The sequence below is a fragment of the Aegilops tauschii genome, chromosome 7 (assembly GCF_002575655.3).
Source record: "Aegilops tauschii subsp. strangulata cultivar AL8/78 chromosome 7, Aet v6.0, whole genome shotgun sequence".
NCBI classification, from domain to species: Eukaryota; Viridiplantae; Streptophyta; class Magnoliopsida; order Poales; family Poaceae; genus Aegilops; species Aegilops tauschii.
The window spans coordinates 444,253,437-444,273,781 of NC_053041.3; the positions used below are offsets into that span (position 1 = coordinate 444,253,437).

General features: G+C 46.7%; 1 protein-coding gene across 1 annotated transcript; it reads right to left on the reverse strand.

Annotated features, from left to right (window-relative positions):
* Nucleotides 1-3,868: 3,868 nt before the first annotated feature.
* On the reverse strand, nucleotides 3,869-7,360 carry LOC109736004 (protein IQ-DOMAIN 21). Its single transcript, XM_040394024.3, has 4 exons — nucleotides 7,085-7,360; nucleotides 6,733-7,002; nucleotides 4,630-5,064; nucleotides 3,869-4,560 (listed from the first exon to the last, which is right to left on the reverse strand). The coding sequence occupies exons 1-4, from the start codon at nucleotides 7,187-7,189 to the stop codon at nucleotides 4,039-4,041; spliced, it is 1,332 nt and encodes a 443-aa protein (XP_040249958.2). The 5' UTR covers nucleotides 7,190-7,360; the 3' UTR covers nucleotides 3,869-4,038.
* Between the last annotated feature and the right edge of the window lie 12,985 nt (nucleotides 7,361-20,345).

The following is a 20,345-nucleotide window of genomic DNA, read 5'->3' on the forward strand; positions in this document are numbered from 1 at the left end:
TTTTTACATGATATGATGGCTGCTTTGGGATTTCATGAACATTGGATTGAGATGATGATGGCTTGTGTAAGCTCTGTCAGGTATAAAGTGAGGTTTAATTCTCAAGAGACGGATTCTTTTACTCCTAAAAGGGGTATTAGACAGGGGGACCCCATCTCCCCTTACTTGTTCCTCTTATGTGCGGAAGGTCTTTCTAGTCTATTGCAGTATGAAGAAGAAGCTGGTGGCATAGAAGGAATCAAAGTGTGCAGAAATGCACCATCAGTATCACACCTGTTATTCGCTGATGATTCTTTGATTCTAATGAAAGCAGATACTTTAAACGCAGCTTCCTTACAGCATGTTCTAGAGACCTACTGTCAGAGTTGGGGACAATTGGTGAGTTTGTCGAAATCTAGTGTCTTTTTCAGTCCAAACACTCCTGTCGTATCTAGGACTGAAATTTGCCAACAGTTAAACATTGATACTGAAGCTTTATCTGACAAGTATCTCGGGCTTCCGGCGATGGTGGGAGCAGATAGAAGTGACTGTTTTAGGCACTTTTGTGAAAGAATTAAAGAAGGCTGCGAGGATGGATGGAGAAACAATTGTCCACTGGTGGCAAGGAAATTCTTATTAAATCTGTAGCTCAAGCAATCCCAGTTTTTGCCATGTCAGTCTTTAATATACCTAATGGGATTTGCAAAGAGATCACTGATTTGATTGCTCAGTTTTGGTGGGGGGATGATGAGGAACACAAAAGGATGCATTGGTACACTTGGTGGAAACTTTGCTATCCAAAAAATGAAGGTGGGATGGGCTTTAGGGACCTCCACTCTTTCAATTTGGCAATGCTCTCGAAACAATGTTGGCGACTTATCACCAACCCAGATTCTCTTTGTGCTCGAGTTTTGAAAGCAAAATATTATCCAAATGTAAATTTACTCCAAGCAACACTGAAAAGCGGAGCATCATTTACATGGCAAAGTATTATGAAGGGGTTAGAAACTTTTAAGTTGGGATATATATGGCGCATCGGAACTGGAGAGAATGTGAATATATGGAGTGATCCTTGGGTACCAGCCAGCCCGGATAGGAAGGTTATCTCAAACCGAGGTCAAACTATTCTCTCGGTCGTTAGTGATCTCATTGACTCTCATACGGGAGCATGGGACGAGCCCCTGATCCGTTCTATTTTTAATCCTGTCGACGCCAGAAGGATCATGCAAATCCCAATTAATCATAATGCATTTGATGACTTTATTGCCTGGAACCCAGATCGAAGGGGTATTTTTTCAGTTCGTTCGGCGTACCGCTTACAATGGATTCAATCTTTTCAGGTGCATGCAAATGTATTGGCACGCCCAGCTGGATCAAACTTACCGAAAGTATGGCATACACTGTGGAAACTGCAGGTTCCACATAAGATTCAGATTTTTTGCTTGCGTGCACTTCATGGAATTATCCCCCTAAGATCCATACTCACTAATAGACATGTGGGTACCAATGGCTCATGTCCGATTTGTCACCAGGACGCAGAAGATGTACGCCATCTGCTTTTTGACTGTACACATGCAAAGGAATTGTGGCTTCGACTTGGTATACTGGATATTGTTGAAGAAGCGAAGTTAATTGATCGCTCTGGTTCAATCATACTCGAACACCTGATCCTAGCAGACTCCAGACCGATCCCTATAAAGCCTAATTTGGATGTAAAGCAGGTGACAGCGGTTGGGGCTTGGTACTTATGGTGGGTGCGCCGTGAGCTCACCCATGACGGATCACCGCCACCTCCCTCGAGATGGCCTATTTCGGTCCTGGCAATTGCAAATAATTTTCATCAAGCCAACTTAAAAATTCGCGTTGTACATGAACATAAATGGAGCAAGCCGGAACCCAAGTTTGTGAAGCTAAACGTGGATGCCTCTTTCCATATGGATGAGGGTGCAGGAGCCATTGCAGCTGTTCTTAGAGACAGTAATGGTAATTTTTTGGCGGCACAATGTCGGTTTATACCTTACGCAGCAGATGTGGTGACAATGGAGGCTATGGCTATGCGTGATGGACTAATCTTTGCAAATTCTCTGGGGTTCCCTCGAGTGGAAGCTGAGTCTGACTCCTTGACGGTAATTGATTATTGTACTGGACAGACAAGATGGTGGGATGCTGCGGCGGCGATCTTTGCGGAATGTGTGGACGTGTCTTCGTCAATCGGGAAGGTCAAATTTAAACATTGTTATCGTTCTTCTAATCAAGCGGCGCATGTGCTAGCTAATCATGGTTTTTGTAATAAGATTTCTAGTTGTTGGATGGGGGAGCCTCCGGGCTGCCTAGTTTCAAACCTTGTGGACGATGTAATCCCTGTTTAATTTTTAATAAAGCTAGCCATGATGGCCTTCCCTCAAAAAAAAGTCCTTCCCGATTTTCTAGGCGGCTTGTTTTTTTAGAAAACGTCGGCACTTTCTTAATTGAGCAACATAATTACAAAGAGTCTCCCGGATACATTCCGGAGTAGAAGTGAAAACACAAAGACCATTACAGCTCAAACATGATTTAGCTAAATTATGAGCTAAAACATTAGACTGCCGACGAATAAACTTGACCCGAGAAAAAAGAATATTCGACGTGCCATCTTTGATCTCCGAGACCACAGCACCAACGAGTGAACGATCGCGAACACGGGAATTGATTCTCTGCACCAAAGAGAGGCTATCGGAGGCGAATATCACCGAATAACATCCCATCTCACATGCAAGGTTAACTGCTCGCCGAAGGGCACATGCCTCAGCTAATTCAGGATTAGGGCTACCATAATTGGCTTCTCTACATGCAATAACAAATTGTCCATCAGAGTTGAGAGCAACCACACCTGCACCAAACTTACTTAGCTCAGAGAAGATTGCGGCATCACACATGAATAATACAGAACCCGGCGGCGGCGGAGACCAAGAGGTACTTGAGGCAATGCTCTCACGCCTATGCACAAGATCCGGTTTGTATAGATGCTGAAAGATCAAATCAACATAAGCTTTTATCTTAAAAACGGTACGGACAGGATGTGGCTCATCTTCATTGTTCCGAACAGAGTTCCGCGCCTCCCAAATATGCCATATAGTAACTTGACATCAAGTGGCAAGTGTATATAAATCAATCAAATTTTGTGTAAGAGGGCGAGGTGGGACAATATAAGGAGAAGATGAACCTAAAATCTTTACATAAAGCCTACCTTTGTCAGTTGGATATGTCATCTACTCCCTCCGTTCCCAAACATTTGTCTTTCTAGAGATTTCAACAAGTGACTAAATACAGAGCAAAATGAGTGAATCTACCCTCTAAAATATATCTACATACATCCGTATGTTGTAGTCCATTTAAAATGCTTAGAAAGACAAATATTTGGAAACGGAGGGAGTTGAAATTAAACCAGAGGGTTGGGGTTCGACTCGGCAAACTACTACAGGTATCGATTTCTTTTTTTCTTTTTTCTTTTTTGCCTGGGCCACCTCGTGAGTGGGCTGAGGCCCATGTGATCGATGGGTCTCACGTGGAAGGACAGAAGATTGACTGCGTACGAATATTTGCTAACGACGGACCGACGAAATTTTTACACGACGGACGAATTTTTCGGAAGGAAGAAGCGATAGTTGCTTATTATTAGTATAGGTATAATAAAGATAAGATCGAGTGGAATTCTTTTCCCTATTGCAATACGTGTAGATCGGTTCAGCCTAAGAACTAGCGTACGACATATCGAAGCCTGAAAAAACAAGAAACTCATGACAGCGTGGGAACAAAAAGGCGTTCATGCCACATCGATGGTGTCAGTTAAGTGTCATTCCGCCCTAGTCGACCAGGCCTAGTGGCAGACATGCAGACTAATAAGAAGACAAAGGGAGTACTCAAGTAATTATTTAACTTACCATGAGGTATTACGTGTACTACTATACAACATTAACGAGTATGATTCCGACCAGTTGAGATCGATTAGACATGGCTCAGAGGAGTAGCACATATGAAAAGCATGGTCAAACCTATCAGTTGTTTGTGATCATGCCAAGGTCAGGCATAGGCCACCCTGCCGCGGCCGCCAAGTGTCGGGGGCGACCGGTCCCCGCTGCAGCTCGACTCCGGGCTGTACAGTTCCCTCTGCTGCGCCGCACGATCACCGTTGTTGCTCGTGCTCCAGCCGGAGTTGGCCGTCGAGCCCCCGCCGAGCGCCACCGACCCGGACCGGCTCCGGGCGTGAGCCCTCGGGGCGACCGGCGGCGCCATGCGGGCCTTGGCACGCGCCGACTGCGTCGCCGCCATGTACCCGGGAATCACCTCGGCGCGCACCGGGTACAGGTCCGTCGGAGAGCTCTTCCTGCTCGGCTCCATCTCCACGGTCCTCTCCGAAACGCCTTCGGTGGCCGTGGCCGTTGCCGCCGTCACGTACGACGTCTCCGCCGCCGCTAAGTGCTGGTTGGCCTGCTCCGGCGGCGCACTGTTGGGCGCCATGCAGCGCTCCAGCCAGTGCCAGCCGGCCTTGCGCTTGTCCAGCTCGTCGCGCTCAAGCCGCATTTGTTCGTGATGGAATTTAATCTGTAAACTAGCAGTTTTACAATTTGTTTAGCTGAAACATGTACAGAGAGAATGGCAGGGAAGACGCACCTTGTGCTGCTGGAAGTCATGCGCATAAGCAGGTGGCCACGCCGCGGCGTCGTCATGTCGGTGCATGGCCCCGGCCCGGGTGACGGCGTCCCACCCTTCCTGGAACGGGCTCAAGTTGCCGACGCTGCCATGCCTGTTTCTTGGTCGCCGAACCTGCGCTGCCGTCTCCGCGTCCTCCTCGTCCTGGTGGTCATCGAAGAAGAGGCGGTCATGCCCGTACGACTGCCGACGGGCACCGTGCGCGGGGACGACGGGGGCGGGACGGCCACGCGTGGCGACGTGGGAGGTGAGGCGGCGGGCGCGAACGCGGTCCTGCGCGCGGACAAGCGCCTGCATGCAGCGCATGGTGTGATGGACCTGGCGGCGCACCTGGTGGCCGCGCACCAGCGCCTGCAGCCGCACCAGGCCGCGTAGAGCGCGGAGGGCTCTTCTCGCCTGAACACAAGTACAATGTTACACTCTGCATTTTTTTTCTTTTAAGCTACGTAAAACATTCTGGGTATTTTTCTGTTTGAACTTTCAATAGCATTCAACTACTATCAATAAACTGACCAAGACAGTACTTTGTACGGCCAGATCGCAGCATCTAGCCACTGCATGCAACAAATAAATTCCAAGAAATTCATTCCTAAAATACAGAAATCAGGTCTTCCTGTTTATTCATTACAAATGAAGTACTACTTATTAAGTTTACAAGAGAAATAAGTACACAAAAAAGAATTTAACGAAAAATAGCCAGTACGGGGTGCAGACACACAAAGCATCAGCATGTGGAGCATAAATGGCACCGCATGGATGAGGTGAGTCGGTGAGCCTGTGTACGTGACGCCAACTACTTGACGGTGATCTAATCATAGTTTCTCACACAAAGCCCACTTTCTAATGCCCTTAATCGCAAGCAATGCAGATGCCTGCATGCCTTTTAGCTTAGTCACTGTGTACGTAACTACACTAAGAGCATCTCCAACAATCGCGTCAAAAAACGTGCGCGCGGGGTAAATTGGCTTTTTAAGCGCGCGCGGGACGTTTTCGCGTGCTCCAGCGGTGGCGGGAAACTAGCGCGCGCGGGAAACGATTGCGCGCGCGGGAAAAGGCGGCAGCTCGCGCGCTAGATTTGACGCACCGCCTCCGTCGCGCCTATAAATTGCAGCGCCCTCTGCCGCTCTCTCCATCTCTCCATCGCCCTCTGCCGCCGACACGCCACCACCGCGCGACCATGCCGCCTCGCCGCCGGGGAGCTTCGGACTACCGCGACATCTGCGTGCGTCCTTCCGGCACCTACTCCGCCGAGATTTGGTCGGGCGGCGGCATGCGCCTCCGCCTCGGAACCTTCGACACCGCCCAGGAGGGCGCCCGTGCGTACGACGCTGCGGCGTGGCGCCTCCGGCGGTCCCGTCAGGACATGAACTTCGCCGACGTGGCGACGCGGGAGCGGGCACAGGAGTTGGCGCCTTTCCCGCGGCTTCTCACCGACGAGGATCGTCGCAAGGACTCCGGCGACGAGCGGTTCCTTGACGCCTATGCTCAGACGTCGGACGAAGACATCATTGAGGCAGAGTCCGAGTCGGACGAATAGTAGTAGTTTTTCGTTTTATTTTGTATGGTAGAAGCAGGCTATGTGACGAACTATGAACTATCTATCGTAGCAACTAAACTATCTACGCATTATTTTGTATCAATTATCGGAACCAAATATGTATCGAATCGTAGTAGGAAAAAACAGATGAAATATAGCGCTCCTGCTGGAGCGGCTCGGGCGCGCTTTAGTTTGCGGCGGCCGCTGGAGCCAACGCACCGCCGCGCGCAAAAACTGGCTAACCCAGCGTTGTATTCTGACTTTTGGCGCGCGGCGTGTTGCGCCGCTGTCGGAGATGCTCTAACAGGAGCAAAGCTTCGTTTTCACCCAAAAGAAAACAAAGCTTCGTTTACTATGTTGTCAAAAACAAAAATTCGTTTACTACCACTGGTCAGTCGATATCGAGCTCCTAACATCGCCCAAAAGAAAATGGTTTTCGAAAGAGAGAGGTCCTGTCTGTCGCGGATACATTTTTCGTTTGAGCAAATGCACATTTGGAAGAACTTGGCGGGCGAGACGCTGCGTACCAAGTAGCCCCGGTAGAATGCTTGGATGCGCACGGCGGCGCGGTCCTCCCTGCCGGCGGCCCTCTCGCGCAGCGCCGCGAGCCTCGCCATCCTCGACGCCATTGCGCGGCGCGCCCTTCTAGCCTCCGCCTCCACCCCGCCGCCCTCCCGCGCCCACCCGGCGACGGAGCCGACGCTGCCCTCATTGGTCAACTCAGGCGACGTGTCGGTGGCCGGGAAGTGCTCGACGGACAGTATCTCTGCTGCCTCTTGCTCCTCGCCTCCCAGCCCCTGCCGATCCAACGACCAACCATCAGCGTCAGTGACCGACTGGTAAGAACTAACGGTGTACAAGAGGCAAGATCGCACGGACCTTCTTGGCGTGGCGCGGGTCCTTGGACGGGGAGGAGGAGGGGCTGGTCTTGAAGACCTTCCTGACGGTGGCCAGCCAGCCGGCGCCGCCGGGCTTCTTGCCCATGTACGCCGCGGCAATGCGTAGCGGGGGCGCTTTAATTTGATCTGGCGTAGCTAGCTCGATCGATGGTCGATCGATCGCGCGGTCAAGGGAGATGATGCATGGGTTTGCCGTACGAGGCGGGAGGTGATGCGGGTGGCGAAGGGACAATAAGTGCAGGCGCGCGAGAGTGCCGTGACCGTGAGGGCGCCGGTGGGGGTGGTCGGTACAGGAGCGGCTTTATCGCGCGCAGCGTCACGGGGCCCGCGCTGTACTTACGTACCCTACGTGCATGCAGCAGCGGCGCCGCGGTTTGTAATTGGACGGGAAGAGGCGGAAACTCCATGGGTGCTGGATGGCCAGGTGAGTTCGACACTCGCATCTTTGCTGTGGAACCAGTGGGCCGCATTCGTCACCACCTGTTATTGGAGAATTTTACAAAAGTATGCTTCTAGGCCCTGTGGAATTTCTTTTGCCCTCCACAAAATTTGTCATTACCAGGCTTGGGTCCGCAATTATTATTTTTAGAACGAAGGCTCGCCAAGAGCCCGGCTTTGAATTAACAAAGCCATCAACCGGTCAGGAAATACAAACACACACAAACCCCCACGACCAAACGATACAGGGAACACTCTAGGAGGCTTACAACTCAACGGGTCGCACAAGCTCAAAAAGAATACAGGAAAACAAAGCTGGAAGCTTGTCCTAGCCGAAGACTACAGCCAAACAGCCATCTAGGGATGGGGCACACACGAGCACGACGAGGACCTGCTTGCAACAGAGTGTGGTAAGTGAGACCGACCAACGCCCAAGTAGAAAGACAACACACATCCGCCGTCTCTCTCGCCGCAGAGGGACCCTTCTCTCTCGCCATGGCTCGCAAGGCGCCGTACCGGCGGACTTGAGAGACGCTCACCCTAGAGCAGGGGACGTGCCAGCTTCGGGACTTGGAGCAGCCGCAGCACATCACCACTTGAACATTCGAGCACTCCGCGACTGCTGCATCGCCACAACCTAGAACGCCTGAGAGCTGCAGGAAAACCACCAGGTGCAGCTACTGAAGAAAGGCAGCAGAGGCATCAAGTAAACCGACAGGCCACCGAGGAGCATTGCCAGGCAGCCGACGGGGACGCCTACAGCCATGCCGAACCTCGTGACACCGCCGTCACCGGACCACCCAAGCCGCCCAAGCTCCGACCTTTGAACCCCTCACCTGAACGCAACCCTCCCCAGGCGGCGCCCCAAGGAAGACACGACGCACAACGCGCTGTCGCCGCCCAATCCAAGCCGGATTTTGGGCTTTCACCCGGGAGGAGGAACAGGGGTGGAAAGGGGAAGGGCCTCTGCAGCACCTCCAAGGAGGATACGGCGTCGGGGACGTCGCTACTGCCAGGCCGGCCAAGCCGGCCAACGGTTTCCCGCGGCCTAAAACCAGACCACCGGTCACCCACCCACATCATATTGACGCTCGGAGGGAGGCTGGCGAGAAGCGGCGGGGACGAGGGAGACATGGGAAAGGAGCCAACCTTAGATCTAACAAGGAGGGGAAGACCTCCGCGCCGCCGCCGCCACCCGTCGTCGTCTCACCACCCGCGTGGTCGAGGCCGCCGGCCAGAGCACACCCACGAACGACGCCGGCCGAGAAGGCGCCGCCGCCTCGCCAAGAAGGGCCGCCGCCCCAGATCCGAGGTCCTCCTCGAGGAAAGGAGCGACCGAGGCCTCACCGCCACCATCACGGGCGGCCGCACGAGCGGATCCGGCGGCTTTCTCAGGTGGCGGCGAGGGAGGGAGGGTGAGGGAGCGGCGACGCGACGGGGAAACCCTAGTCGCCGCCCGAGTCGCCCGAAGCGGACGACGCGGGGGCCGCGCGGGGGGGAGGGGGATGGCCTCACATTGTGGGTCCGCAAATTGACATAGGCTTTTAATATTGTGATCTGGCGAATGGAAGCGGATGGCAAACGAATGTTTTTATGGCAAATTTATGTGATGGGAAATGGAAAATCCTTCCTCTTTCGTAGGATTTTTTCCTTTTTTTTTCTTCAGAAGTTGTCATGTGTTTCTGAAGGAATCGTCACCCTCCCACAACATAAATTGCCAGCCAAAACGTTCGCAATTGTCACCCCTTCCCAACCGACGTTTGCCAGATAAGAGGGTTCATTTTTTGCAATGTCGATGCGCTACGACCTGAACTGCCGGTGTACATTTTGCCAATTGGAATAGCCAATGGTTCATGCAGTCGCCGCCTCCCCTACTACCATCTAGGTTTTTCGGGTTGCCAACCCTCCTCCATTAGTAGATCGCCATCCTCCTCCTCATTCGGCTCTCCGAACGAGTGAGTACGGGAGGACCTATCAACCTGTGGGAGTTGTAGTTATTCCTTGTCCTAGGGTTTTAGGTAGGACTTCATTATCCGTTTGATGAGTCCGTTTGACGAGGGTATCATACTTGTATAAGTTAACCTAGTCTAGCCCCTAGCCCATGGTTACCGCATGGCTTCGATCCAACCGCTCGGGCTCATAACCCAACTCGGGTGGTTGCGACCTGGAAGACCTGGAAGGAGGCCACCAAGCCGTGGCATGACCCGGCAAGAGCAGAAGGTACATGCTCACCAGCAAGCCGACCCGAGCTCTGTAACCGTAGCTCGATCAGGTGTATAAGGTTAACTAGGGGCCCTCTCGGGGAAGGGTAATCCAAGAAATTCCGGATCATCCTGGAGTTGAATTCTCACCTACGACCATCTTCTTTCTCTCTATCATCAGACCAAGAGCTTATAACCGAAGAAACAGATCTATCCGACGATCCCCACGATCATGGGTGAGCACTCGAGTAATACAATCACCAAATGCGGGAATAGGGTTTTACCTCCTCTAGAGGGTCTAAACATCCATAAAATCCATGTATCGTGCCTTACCATCTCGATCTGCCGGTTGCAGGCCCCTCCAAACATATACATCACCACTCGACGACACTGCTAGTAGTGAAACCCCGACAACTAGTATGCCAGGTTGGGGTTGTGCGAGCGGATCGGATGATCGGAACGGATGGCTTCCTTGCCTTTCAAGGATGGTGCCTTCATGCCCAGGAAGGGTCTATCCTTTGTCTCTGTGTTTTGTCTCCAATATGGAAAGGCAAGCTAGCTACACAAGGTACGCAACAACAGCAAGCTAACTAGCAAGCACAAACTTAAAATAAAGGTGATGTCTACTACGCAACTTTATTCTTGTAGACTCGTGTTGGGCCTCCAAGCACAGAGTTTTGTAGGACAGTAGCAATTTTCCCTCAGGTGGATGACCTAAAGTTTATCAATCCATGGGAGGCATAGGATGAAGATGGTCTCTCTCAAACAAACCTACAACCAAATACAAGAAATCTCTTGTGTCCCCAACACACCCAATACAATGGCAAATTGTATAGGTGCACTAGTTCGCCGAAGAGATGATGATAAAAGTGTAATATGGATGGTAGAAATATATTTTTATAATCTAATTAAATAAAAACAGCAAGGTAGCAATCGATAAAATGAGCACAAACGGTATTGCAATGCTTGAAAACAAGGCCTAGGGTCTGTACTTTCGCTAGTGCAATCTCTCAACAATGCTAATATAATTGGATCATATAACCATCCTTCAACGTGCGGCGAAGAATCACTCTAAAGTTCCTATCTAGTGGAGAACATAAGAAGAAATTGTTTGTAGGGTACGAAACCACCTCAAAGATATTTTTTCCGATCGATCTACCCAAGAGTTCGTACTAAAATAACACCAAAGCAAAGTCAGATTCATAATACTCAATCCAACACAAAGAACCTCAAAGAGTGCCCCAAGATTTCTACCGGAGAAGCAAAGACAAGAACATGCATCAACCCCTATGCATAGATTACCCCAATGTCACCTCGGGAATCCGTGAGTTGAGTGCCAAAACATATATCAAATGAGTCAATATAATACCCCATTTTCACCACGGATATTCATATGCAAGACATATGTCAAGTGATCTCAAATCCATAAAAGTATTCAATCCAATAAGAATGAAATCTCAAAGGGAAAACTCAATTCATCACAACAAGATGGAGAGGGGAAAACACCGTATGATCCAACTATATTAACAAAGCCCGCGATACATCAAGATCGTGACATCTCAAGAACATGAGAAGAGAGATTAAACACATAGCTACTGGTACGAACCCTCAGCCCTGAGGGTGGACTACTCCCTCCTCATCATGGTAGCCGCCGGGATGATGAAGATGGCCACCGGTGATGATTTCCCCCTCCGGCGGAGTGCCGGAACGGGGTCTAGATTGGAATAGAACAACCATTATTCTCTGATTTAAATGAATAACCGTCTCACACTAAACAAGATCCAGATATAATGTTCATGCTCAACGCTGGCACCAAATAACATTTATTCAGGTCTAAAACTAATCCCGAAGGTAGATGTAGAGGTAGCGTGCCGACAGCAATCACATCGACCTTGGAACCATTCCCGACGCGCATTGTCACTTCGTCCTTAGCCAATCTTTGTTTAATCCGTAGCCCCTATTTCGAGTTACATATATGAGCAACCGAACTAGTATCAAATACCCATGCGCTACTACGAGCATTAGTAAGGTACATATCAATAACATGTATATCAAATATACCTTTGTTCACTTTGCTATCCTTCTTATCCGCCAAATACTTGCGGCAGTTCCGCTTCTAGTGACCAGTCCCTTTGCAGTAGAAGCACTCAGTTTCAGGCTTGGGTCTAGCTTTGGGCTTCTTCCCGGGAGTGGCAACCTGCTTGCCATTCTTCTTGAAGTTCCCCTTCTTTCCCTTGCCCTTTTTCTTGAAACTAGTGGTCTTGTTAACCATCAACACTTGATGCTCCCTCTTGATTTCTACCTCCGCAGCTTTGAGCATTGCGAAGAGCTCGGAAATTGTCTTCTCCACCCCTTGCATATTATAGCTCATCACGAAGCCTTTATAGCTTGGCAGCAGTGATTGGAGAACTCTGTCAATAACACTATCATCTGGAAGATTAACTCCCAGCTGAGTCAAGTGATTATGATACCCAGACCTTCTGAGTATGTCTTCACTAACGTAACTGTTCTCCTCCATCTTGTAGCTATAGAACTTGTTGGAGACTTCATATCTCCCAACTCGGGCATTTGCTTGAAATATAAACTTCAACTCTTGGAACATCTCATATGCTCCATGACGTTCAAAACGTCTTTGAAGTCCCGATTCTAAGTTGTAAAGCATGGCACACTGAACTATCGAGTAGTCATCAACACACGACTGCCAGGCGTTCATAACATCAGCATCTGCTCCTGTAGCAGGCCTTTCACCTAGCGGTGCATCAAGGACATAATTCTTCTGTGCAGCAATGAGGATAACCTCAAGTTACGAACCCAGTCCGTGTAGTTGCTACCATCATCTTTCAACTTAGCTTTCTCTAGGAACGCATTAAAATTCAAGGGATTGGTAGCACAGGCCCTTGATCTACAACATAGATATGCAAATACTATCAGGACTAAGTTCATGATAAATTAAGTTCAATTAATCAAATTACTTAAGAACTCCCACTTAGATAGACATCCCTCAACTCATCTAAATCATACGTGATCCAAATCAACTAAACCATGTCCGATCATCACGTGAGATGGAGTAGTCATCAATGGTGAACATCTCTATGTTGATCCAGAGGACATGGACCCTACGTCAAGAAAGCTACCAGGAAGCCACAAGGTAGTGGGGCGCGCCTACCCCCCCTAGGCGCGCCTTCCACCCTTGTGGGCCCCACGTTGCTCCACCGACGTACTCCTTCCTCCTATATATACCTACGTACCCCCAAACTACCAGATACGGAGCCAAAAACCTAATTCCACCGCCGCAACCTTTTGTACCCGTGAGATCCCATCTTGGGGCCTGTTCCGGAGCTCCGCCGGAGGGGGCATCGATCACGGAGGGCTCCTACATCAACACCATAGCCTCTCCGATGAAGTGTGATTAGTTTACCTCAAACCTTCGGGTCCATAGTTATTAGCTAGATGGCTTCCTCTCTCTTTTTGGATCTCAATACAATGTTCTCCCCCTCTCTTGTGGAGATCTATTTGATGTAATCTTATTTTGCGGTGTGTTTGTTGAGACCGATGAATTGTGGGTTTATGATCAAGATTATCTATGAACAATATTTGAATCTTCTGAATTCTTTTATGTATGATTGGTTATCTTTGCAAGTCTCTTCGAATTATCAGTTTGGTTTGGCCTACTAGATTGATATTTCTTGCAATGGGAGAAGTGCTTAGCTTTGGGTTCAATCTTGCGGTGTCCTTTCCCAGTGACAGTAGGGGTAGCAAGGCACGTATTATATTGTTGCCATCGAGGATAACAAGATGGGGTTTATATCATATTGCATGAGTTTATCCCTCTATATCATGTCATCTTGCTTAAAGTGTTACTCTGTTCTTATGAACTTAATACTCTAGATGCATGCTGGATAGCGGTCGATGTGTAGAGTAATAGTAGTAGATGCAGGCAGGAGTCGGTCTACTTGTCTCGGACGTGATGCCTATATACATGATCATGCCTAGATATTCTAATAACTATGCTCAATTCTGTCAATTGCTCAACAGTAATTTGTTCACCCACCGTAAATACTTATGCTCTCGAGAGAAGCCACTAGTGAAACCTATGGCCCCCGGGTCTATTTTCCATCATATTAATCTTCCAACACTTAGCTATTTTCGTTGCCTTTTATTTTACTTTGCATCTTTATCACAAAAATACCGAAAATATTATCTTATCATATCTATCAGATCTCACTCTCGTAAGTGACCGTGTAGGGATTGACAACCCCTTATCGCGTTGGTTGCGAGGATTTCTTTGTTTGTGTAGGTGCGAGGGACTCGTGTGTAGCTTCCTACTGGATTGATACCTTGGTTCTCAAAAACTGAGGGAAATACTTACGCTACTTTGCTGCATCACCCTTTCCTCTTCAAGGGAAAACCAACGCAGTGCTCAAGAGGTAGCAAGAAGGATTTCTGGCGGCGTTGCCGGGGAGGTCTACGCAAAAGTCAACATACCAAGTACCCATCACAAACCCTTATCTCCCGCATTACATTATTTGCCATTTGCCTCTCGTTTTCCTCTCCCCCACTTCACCCTTGCCATTTTATTCGCCTTCTCTTTTCCGTTTGCCTCTTTTCCGTTTGCTTGTCGTTATGGCTAGTCCCTTATCAACTCCGTTGTCCCCAGAGTTTGAAGTCTTTCACTTCAAACAAAGACAAGGAGAAATATTAAAAGATGCCTGGTTGAGAATAATGTAGTCTTACCGTAATTGTACCTTTGAAGTGAACCTAAGAATTTTTCTTCGCAATTTTTATGTTGGATTAAACATGTCTCATAGACAACTCTTGGATTGCGTTGCCAAAGGCAATTTTATTGAAATTGATCCCCATATTGTGCATGAAGTTATAGAAGGTATAGTGGGAACACTACCTCAACAAAAGGGCCTCATCATACCCAGGAAGAGACACAAGTTTTTGAAAAAAATTGCGAAGTAACTAAGATTTTACAGAAGTCTCTTGAACCTCTTAAGAACGTTAGCGGAAATATCCACCGCATGAATATGTTGATTACTCTTTGCAATAAGCGGTTGGATTCTTTAGATCTAAAAATTTCAGAATATGAAGGGAAACGTAAAGAACCTCTCGGATTCGAGCTTGATTCCGCTAAAAAGTTGAAAGCCAAAGATGGCAATACCTAGATCTATCCTTGCTATTATGCCTAGCTAGGGGCGTTAAACGATAGCGCTTGTTGGGAGGCAACCCAATTTTATTTTTAGTTTTTTTTTGCTTCTGTTTAGGAATAAATATTTGTTCTAGCCTCTGTTCAGATGTGTTTTTATGTTTTAATTAGTGTTCGTGCCAAGTTAAACCTATAGGATCTTCTTGGATGATAGTTATTTGATCTTGCAGAAAATTCCAGAAACTTTCTGTTCACGAAAATAATTGTTAAAAATCACCAGAACGTGATAAAATATTGATTCCAATTTCTTCTGATCAATAAACAAATTGCCTAGGTCGTCCTATTTTCGCTGATTTTTCGGAGTTCCAGAAGTTTGCGTTAGTTACAGATTACTACAGACTGTTCTGTTTTTGACAGATTCTGTTTTTCGTGTGTTGTTTGCTTATTTTGATGAATCTATGGCTAGTAAAAGAGTTTATAAACCATAGAGAAGTTGGAATACAGTATGTTTAACACCAATATAAATAAAAAATGAGTTCATTACAGTACTTTGAAGTGGTCTTTTTTTTTCTTTCGCTAACGGAGCTCACGAGATTTTCTGCTGAGTTTTGTGTTGTGAAGTTTTCAAGTTTTGGGTGAAAGATTTGATGGATTATGGAACAAGGAGTGGCAAGAGCCTAAGCTTGGGGATGCCCATGGCACACCCAAGATAATCTAAGGACACCTAAAAGCCAAAGCTTGGGGATGCCCCGGAAGGCATCCCCTCTTTCGTCTACTTCCATCAGTAACTTTACTTGGAGCTATATTTTTATTCACCACATGATATGTGTTTTGCTTGTAGCGTCTTGTATGATTTGAGTCTTTGCTTTTTAGTTTATCACAATCATCTTTTCTGTACACACCTTTTGAGAGAGACGCACATGATTCGGAAATTATTAGAATTCTCTATGTGCTTCACTTATATCTTTTGAGTTATATAGTTTTTGCTCTAGTACTTCACTTATATCTTTTAGAGCACGGTGGTGGATTTGTTTTATAGAAACTATTGATCTCTCATGCTTCACTTAGATTATTTTGAGAGTCTTAAATAGCATGGTAATTTGCTTAAAAAATCCTAATATGTTAAGTATTCAAGATTAGTAAAAACTTTCTTATGAGTGCGTTGAATGCTAAGAGAAGTTTGATGCTTGATGATTGTTTTGAGACATGGAGGTACTAATATTAAAGTTGTGCTAGTTGAGTAGTTGTGAATTTGAGAAATACTTGTGTTGAAGTTTGCAAGTCCCGTAGCATGCATGTATGGTAAACGTTATGTAACAAATTTGAAACATGAGGTGTTCTTTGATTGTCCTCCTTATGAGTGGCAGTCGGGGACGAGCGATGGTCTTTTCCTACCAATCTATCCCCCTAGGAGCATGCGCGTAGTGCTTAGTTTTTGATGACTTGTAGATTTTTGCAATAATTATGTGAGTTCTTTATGACTAATGTTGAGTCCATGGATTATACGCACTCTCACCTTTCCACCATTGCTAGCCTCTTCGGTACCGTGCATTGCCCTTTCTCACATTGAGAGTTGGTGCAAACTTCGCCGGTGCATCCAAACCCCGTGATATGATATGCTCTTTCACACATAAACCTCCTTATATCTTCCTCAAAACAGCCACCATACCTACATATTATGGCATTTCCATAGCCATTCCGAGATATATTGCCATGCAACTTTCCACCATTCCGTTTATCATGACACGTTCATCATTGTCATATTGCTTTGCATGATCATGTACTTGACATAGTATTTGTGGCAAAGCCACCGTTCATAATTCTTTCATACATGTCACTCTTGGTTCATTGCATATCCCGGTACATCGCCGGAGGCATTCATATAGAGTCATACTTTGTTCTAGTATCGAGTTGTAATCATTGAGTTGTAAATAAATAGAAGTGTGATGATCATCATTTTTTAGAGCATTGTCCCAAGTGAGGAATAAAAAAATGAGAGAAAAAGAGAGAAGGGACAATGTTACTATCCTTTTACCACACTTGTGCTTCAAAGTGGCACCATAATCTTCATGATAGAGAGTCTCTTGTTTTGTCACTTTCATATACTAGTGGGAATTTTTCATTATAGAACTTGGCTTGTATATTCCAACAATGGGCCTCCTCAAGTGCCCTAGGTCTTCGTGAGCAAGCAAGTTGGATGCACACCCACTTAGTTTCTTTTGTTGAGCTTTCATATATTTTTAGCTCTAGTGCATCCGTTGCATGGCAATCCCTACTCCTTGCATTAACATCAATCGATGGGCATCTCCATAGCTCATTGATTAGCCTCGTTGATGTGAGACTTTCTCCTTTTTTGTCTTCTCCACATAACCCCCATCATTATATTCTATTCCACCCATAGTATTATATCCATGGCTCACGCTCATGTATTGCGTGAAGGTTGAGAAAGTTTGAGATTACTAAAGTATGAAACAATTGCTTGGCTTGTCATCGGGGTTGTGCATGATGAGAGCATTCTTGTGTGACGAAAATGGAGCATGACTAAACTATATGATTTTGTAGGGATGAACTTTCTTTGGCCATGTTATTTTAAGAGGACATAATTGCTTAGTTAGTATGCTTGAAGTATCATTATTTTTATGTCAATATTGAACTTTTATCTTGAATCTTTCGGATCTAAATATTCATACCACAATTAAGAAGAATTACATTAAAATTATGCCAAGTAGCATTCCACATCAAAAATTCTGTTTTTATTATTTACCTGCTCGAGGACGAGCAGGAATTAAGCTTGGGGATGCTTGATAAGTCTCCAACGTATCTATAATTTTTTATTGCTCCATGCTATATTATCTTCTGTTTTGGACAGTATTGGGCTTTATTATACACTTTTATATTATTTTTGGGACTAACCTATTAACCGGAGGCCCAGCCCAGAATTGTTGTTTTTTGCCTATTTCAGAGTTTCGCAGAAAAAGAATATCAAACGGAGTCCAAACGGAATGAAACCTTCGGGAACGTGATTTTCGGAACGAACGTGATCCAGAGGACTTGGACCCTACGTCAAGAAAGCTACCAGGAAGCCACGAGGTAGGGGGCGCGCCCTCCACCCTCGTGGGCCCCACGTTGCTCCACCGATGTACTCCTTCCTCCTATATATACCTACGTACCCCCAAACTACCAGATACGGAGCCAAAAACCTAATTCCACCGCCGCAACCTTCTGTACTCGTGAGATCCCATCTTGGGGCCTGTTCCGGAGCTCCGCCGGAGGGGGCAACGATCACGGAGGGCTCCTACATCAACACCATAGCCTCTCCGATGAAGTGTGAGTAGTTTACCTCAGACCTTCGGGTCCATAGTTATTAGCTAGATAGCTTCCTCTCTCTTTTTGGATCTCAATACAATGTTCTCCCCCTCTCTTGTGGAGATCTATTTGATGTAATCTTCTTTTGCGGTTTGTTTGTTGAGACCGATGAATTGTGGGTTTATGATCAAGATTATCTATGAACAATATTTGAATCTTCTGAATTCTTTTATGTATGATTGGTTATCTTTGCAAGTCTCTTCGAATTATCAGTTTGGTTTGGCCTACTAGATTGATCTTTGTTGCAATGGGAGAAGTGCTTAGCTTTGGGTTCAATCTTGCGGTGTCCTTTCCCAGTGACAGTAGGGGCAGCAAGGCACGTATTGTATTGTTGCCATCGAGGATAACAAGATGGGTTTTATATCATATTGCATGAGTTTATCCCTCTACATCATGTCATCTTGCTTAAAGCATTACTCTGTTCTTATGAACTTAATAATCTAGATGCATGCTGGATAGCGGTCGATGTGTGGAGTAATAGTAGTAGATGCAGGCAGGAGTCGGTCTACTTGTCTCGGACGTGATGCCTATATACATGATCATGCCTAGATATTCTCATAACTATGCTCAATTCTGTCAATTGCTCAACAGTAATTTGTTCACCCACCGTAAATACTTATGCTCTCGAGAGAAGCCACTAGTGAAATCTATGGCCCCCGGGTCTATTTTCCATCATATTAATCTTCCAACACTTAGCTATTTTCGTTGCCTTTTATTTTACTTTGCATCTTTATCACAAAAATACCAAAAATATTATCTTATCATATCTATCAGATCTCACTCTCGTAAGTGACCGTGTAGGGATTGACAGCCCCTTATCGCGTTGGTTGCGAGGATTTATTTGTTTGTAGCCTCCTACTGGATTGATACCTTGGTTCTGAAAAACTGAGGGAAATACTTATGCTACTTTGCTGCATCACCCTTTCCTCTTCAAGGGAAAACCATCGCAGTGCTAAAGAGGTAGCACATACTCAGGGAGAACACTTCTACCTTGAAATTTGGTTAAGGGATCATCTTATGATGCTACCGTCGTACTAAGCAAAATAAGATGCATAAAAGATAAACATCACATGAAATCAAAAAATATGTGACATGATACGGCCATCATCATGTTGTGCTTTTGATGTCCATCTCCAAAGCATCGTCATGATCTCCATCATCACCGGCTCGACACCTTGATCTCCATCGTTGCGTCGTGTTTGTCTCGCCAACTATTGCTTCTACAACTATCGCTAACGCATAGTGATAAAGTAAAGCAATTACATGGCGTTCGCATTTCATACAATAAAGAGACAACCATAAGGCTACTGCCGGTTGCCAATAGCTTCTACAAAACATGCTCATCTCATACAATAACGTATATCACATCATGTCTTGACCATATCACATCACAACATGCCCTACAAAAACAAGTTAGACGTCCTCTACTTTGTTGTTGCAAGTTTTACGTGGCTGCTACGGGCTTCTAGCAAGAACCGTTCTTACCTATGCATCAAAACCACAACGGTGTTTCGTCAAGTTTGTTATTTTAACCTTCTTCAAGGACCGGCCGCAGTCAAATTCGATTCAACTAAAGTAGGAGAAACAGACACCCGCCAGCCACCTTTATGCAAAACTAGTTGCATGTCTGTCGGTGGAACCGGTCTCATGTGCGTGGACATGTAAGGTTGGTCCGGGCCGCTTCATCCCACAATACCGCCGAATCAAAATAATATGTTGGTGGTAAGCAGTATGACTATCACCGCCCACAAATCTTTGTGTTCTACTCGTGCATATCATCTACGCATAGACCTGGCTCGGATGCCACTGTTGGGAAACGTAGCATGCAATTTCAAAAAAATTCTTACGCTCACGCAAGATCTATCTAGGAGATGCATAGCAACGAGGGGAGAAGAGTGTGTCCACGTACCCTCATGGACCGAAAGCGGAAGCATTTGACAACGCAGTTGATGTAGTCGAACTTCTTCTAGCTCCGACCGATCAAGTACCGAACGTACGGCACCTCCGAGTTCTGCACACGTTCAGCACGATGACGTCCCTCGCCCTCTTGATCCAGCAAGGTGTTGAGGAAGTAGATGAGTTCCGTC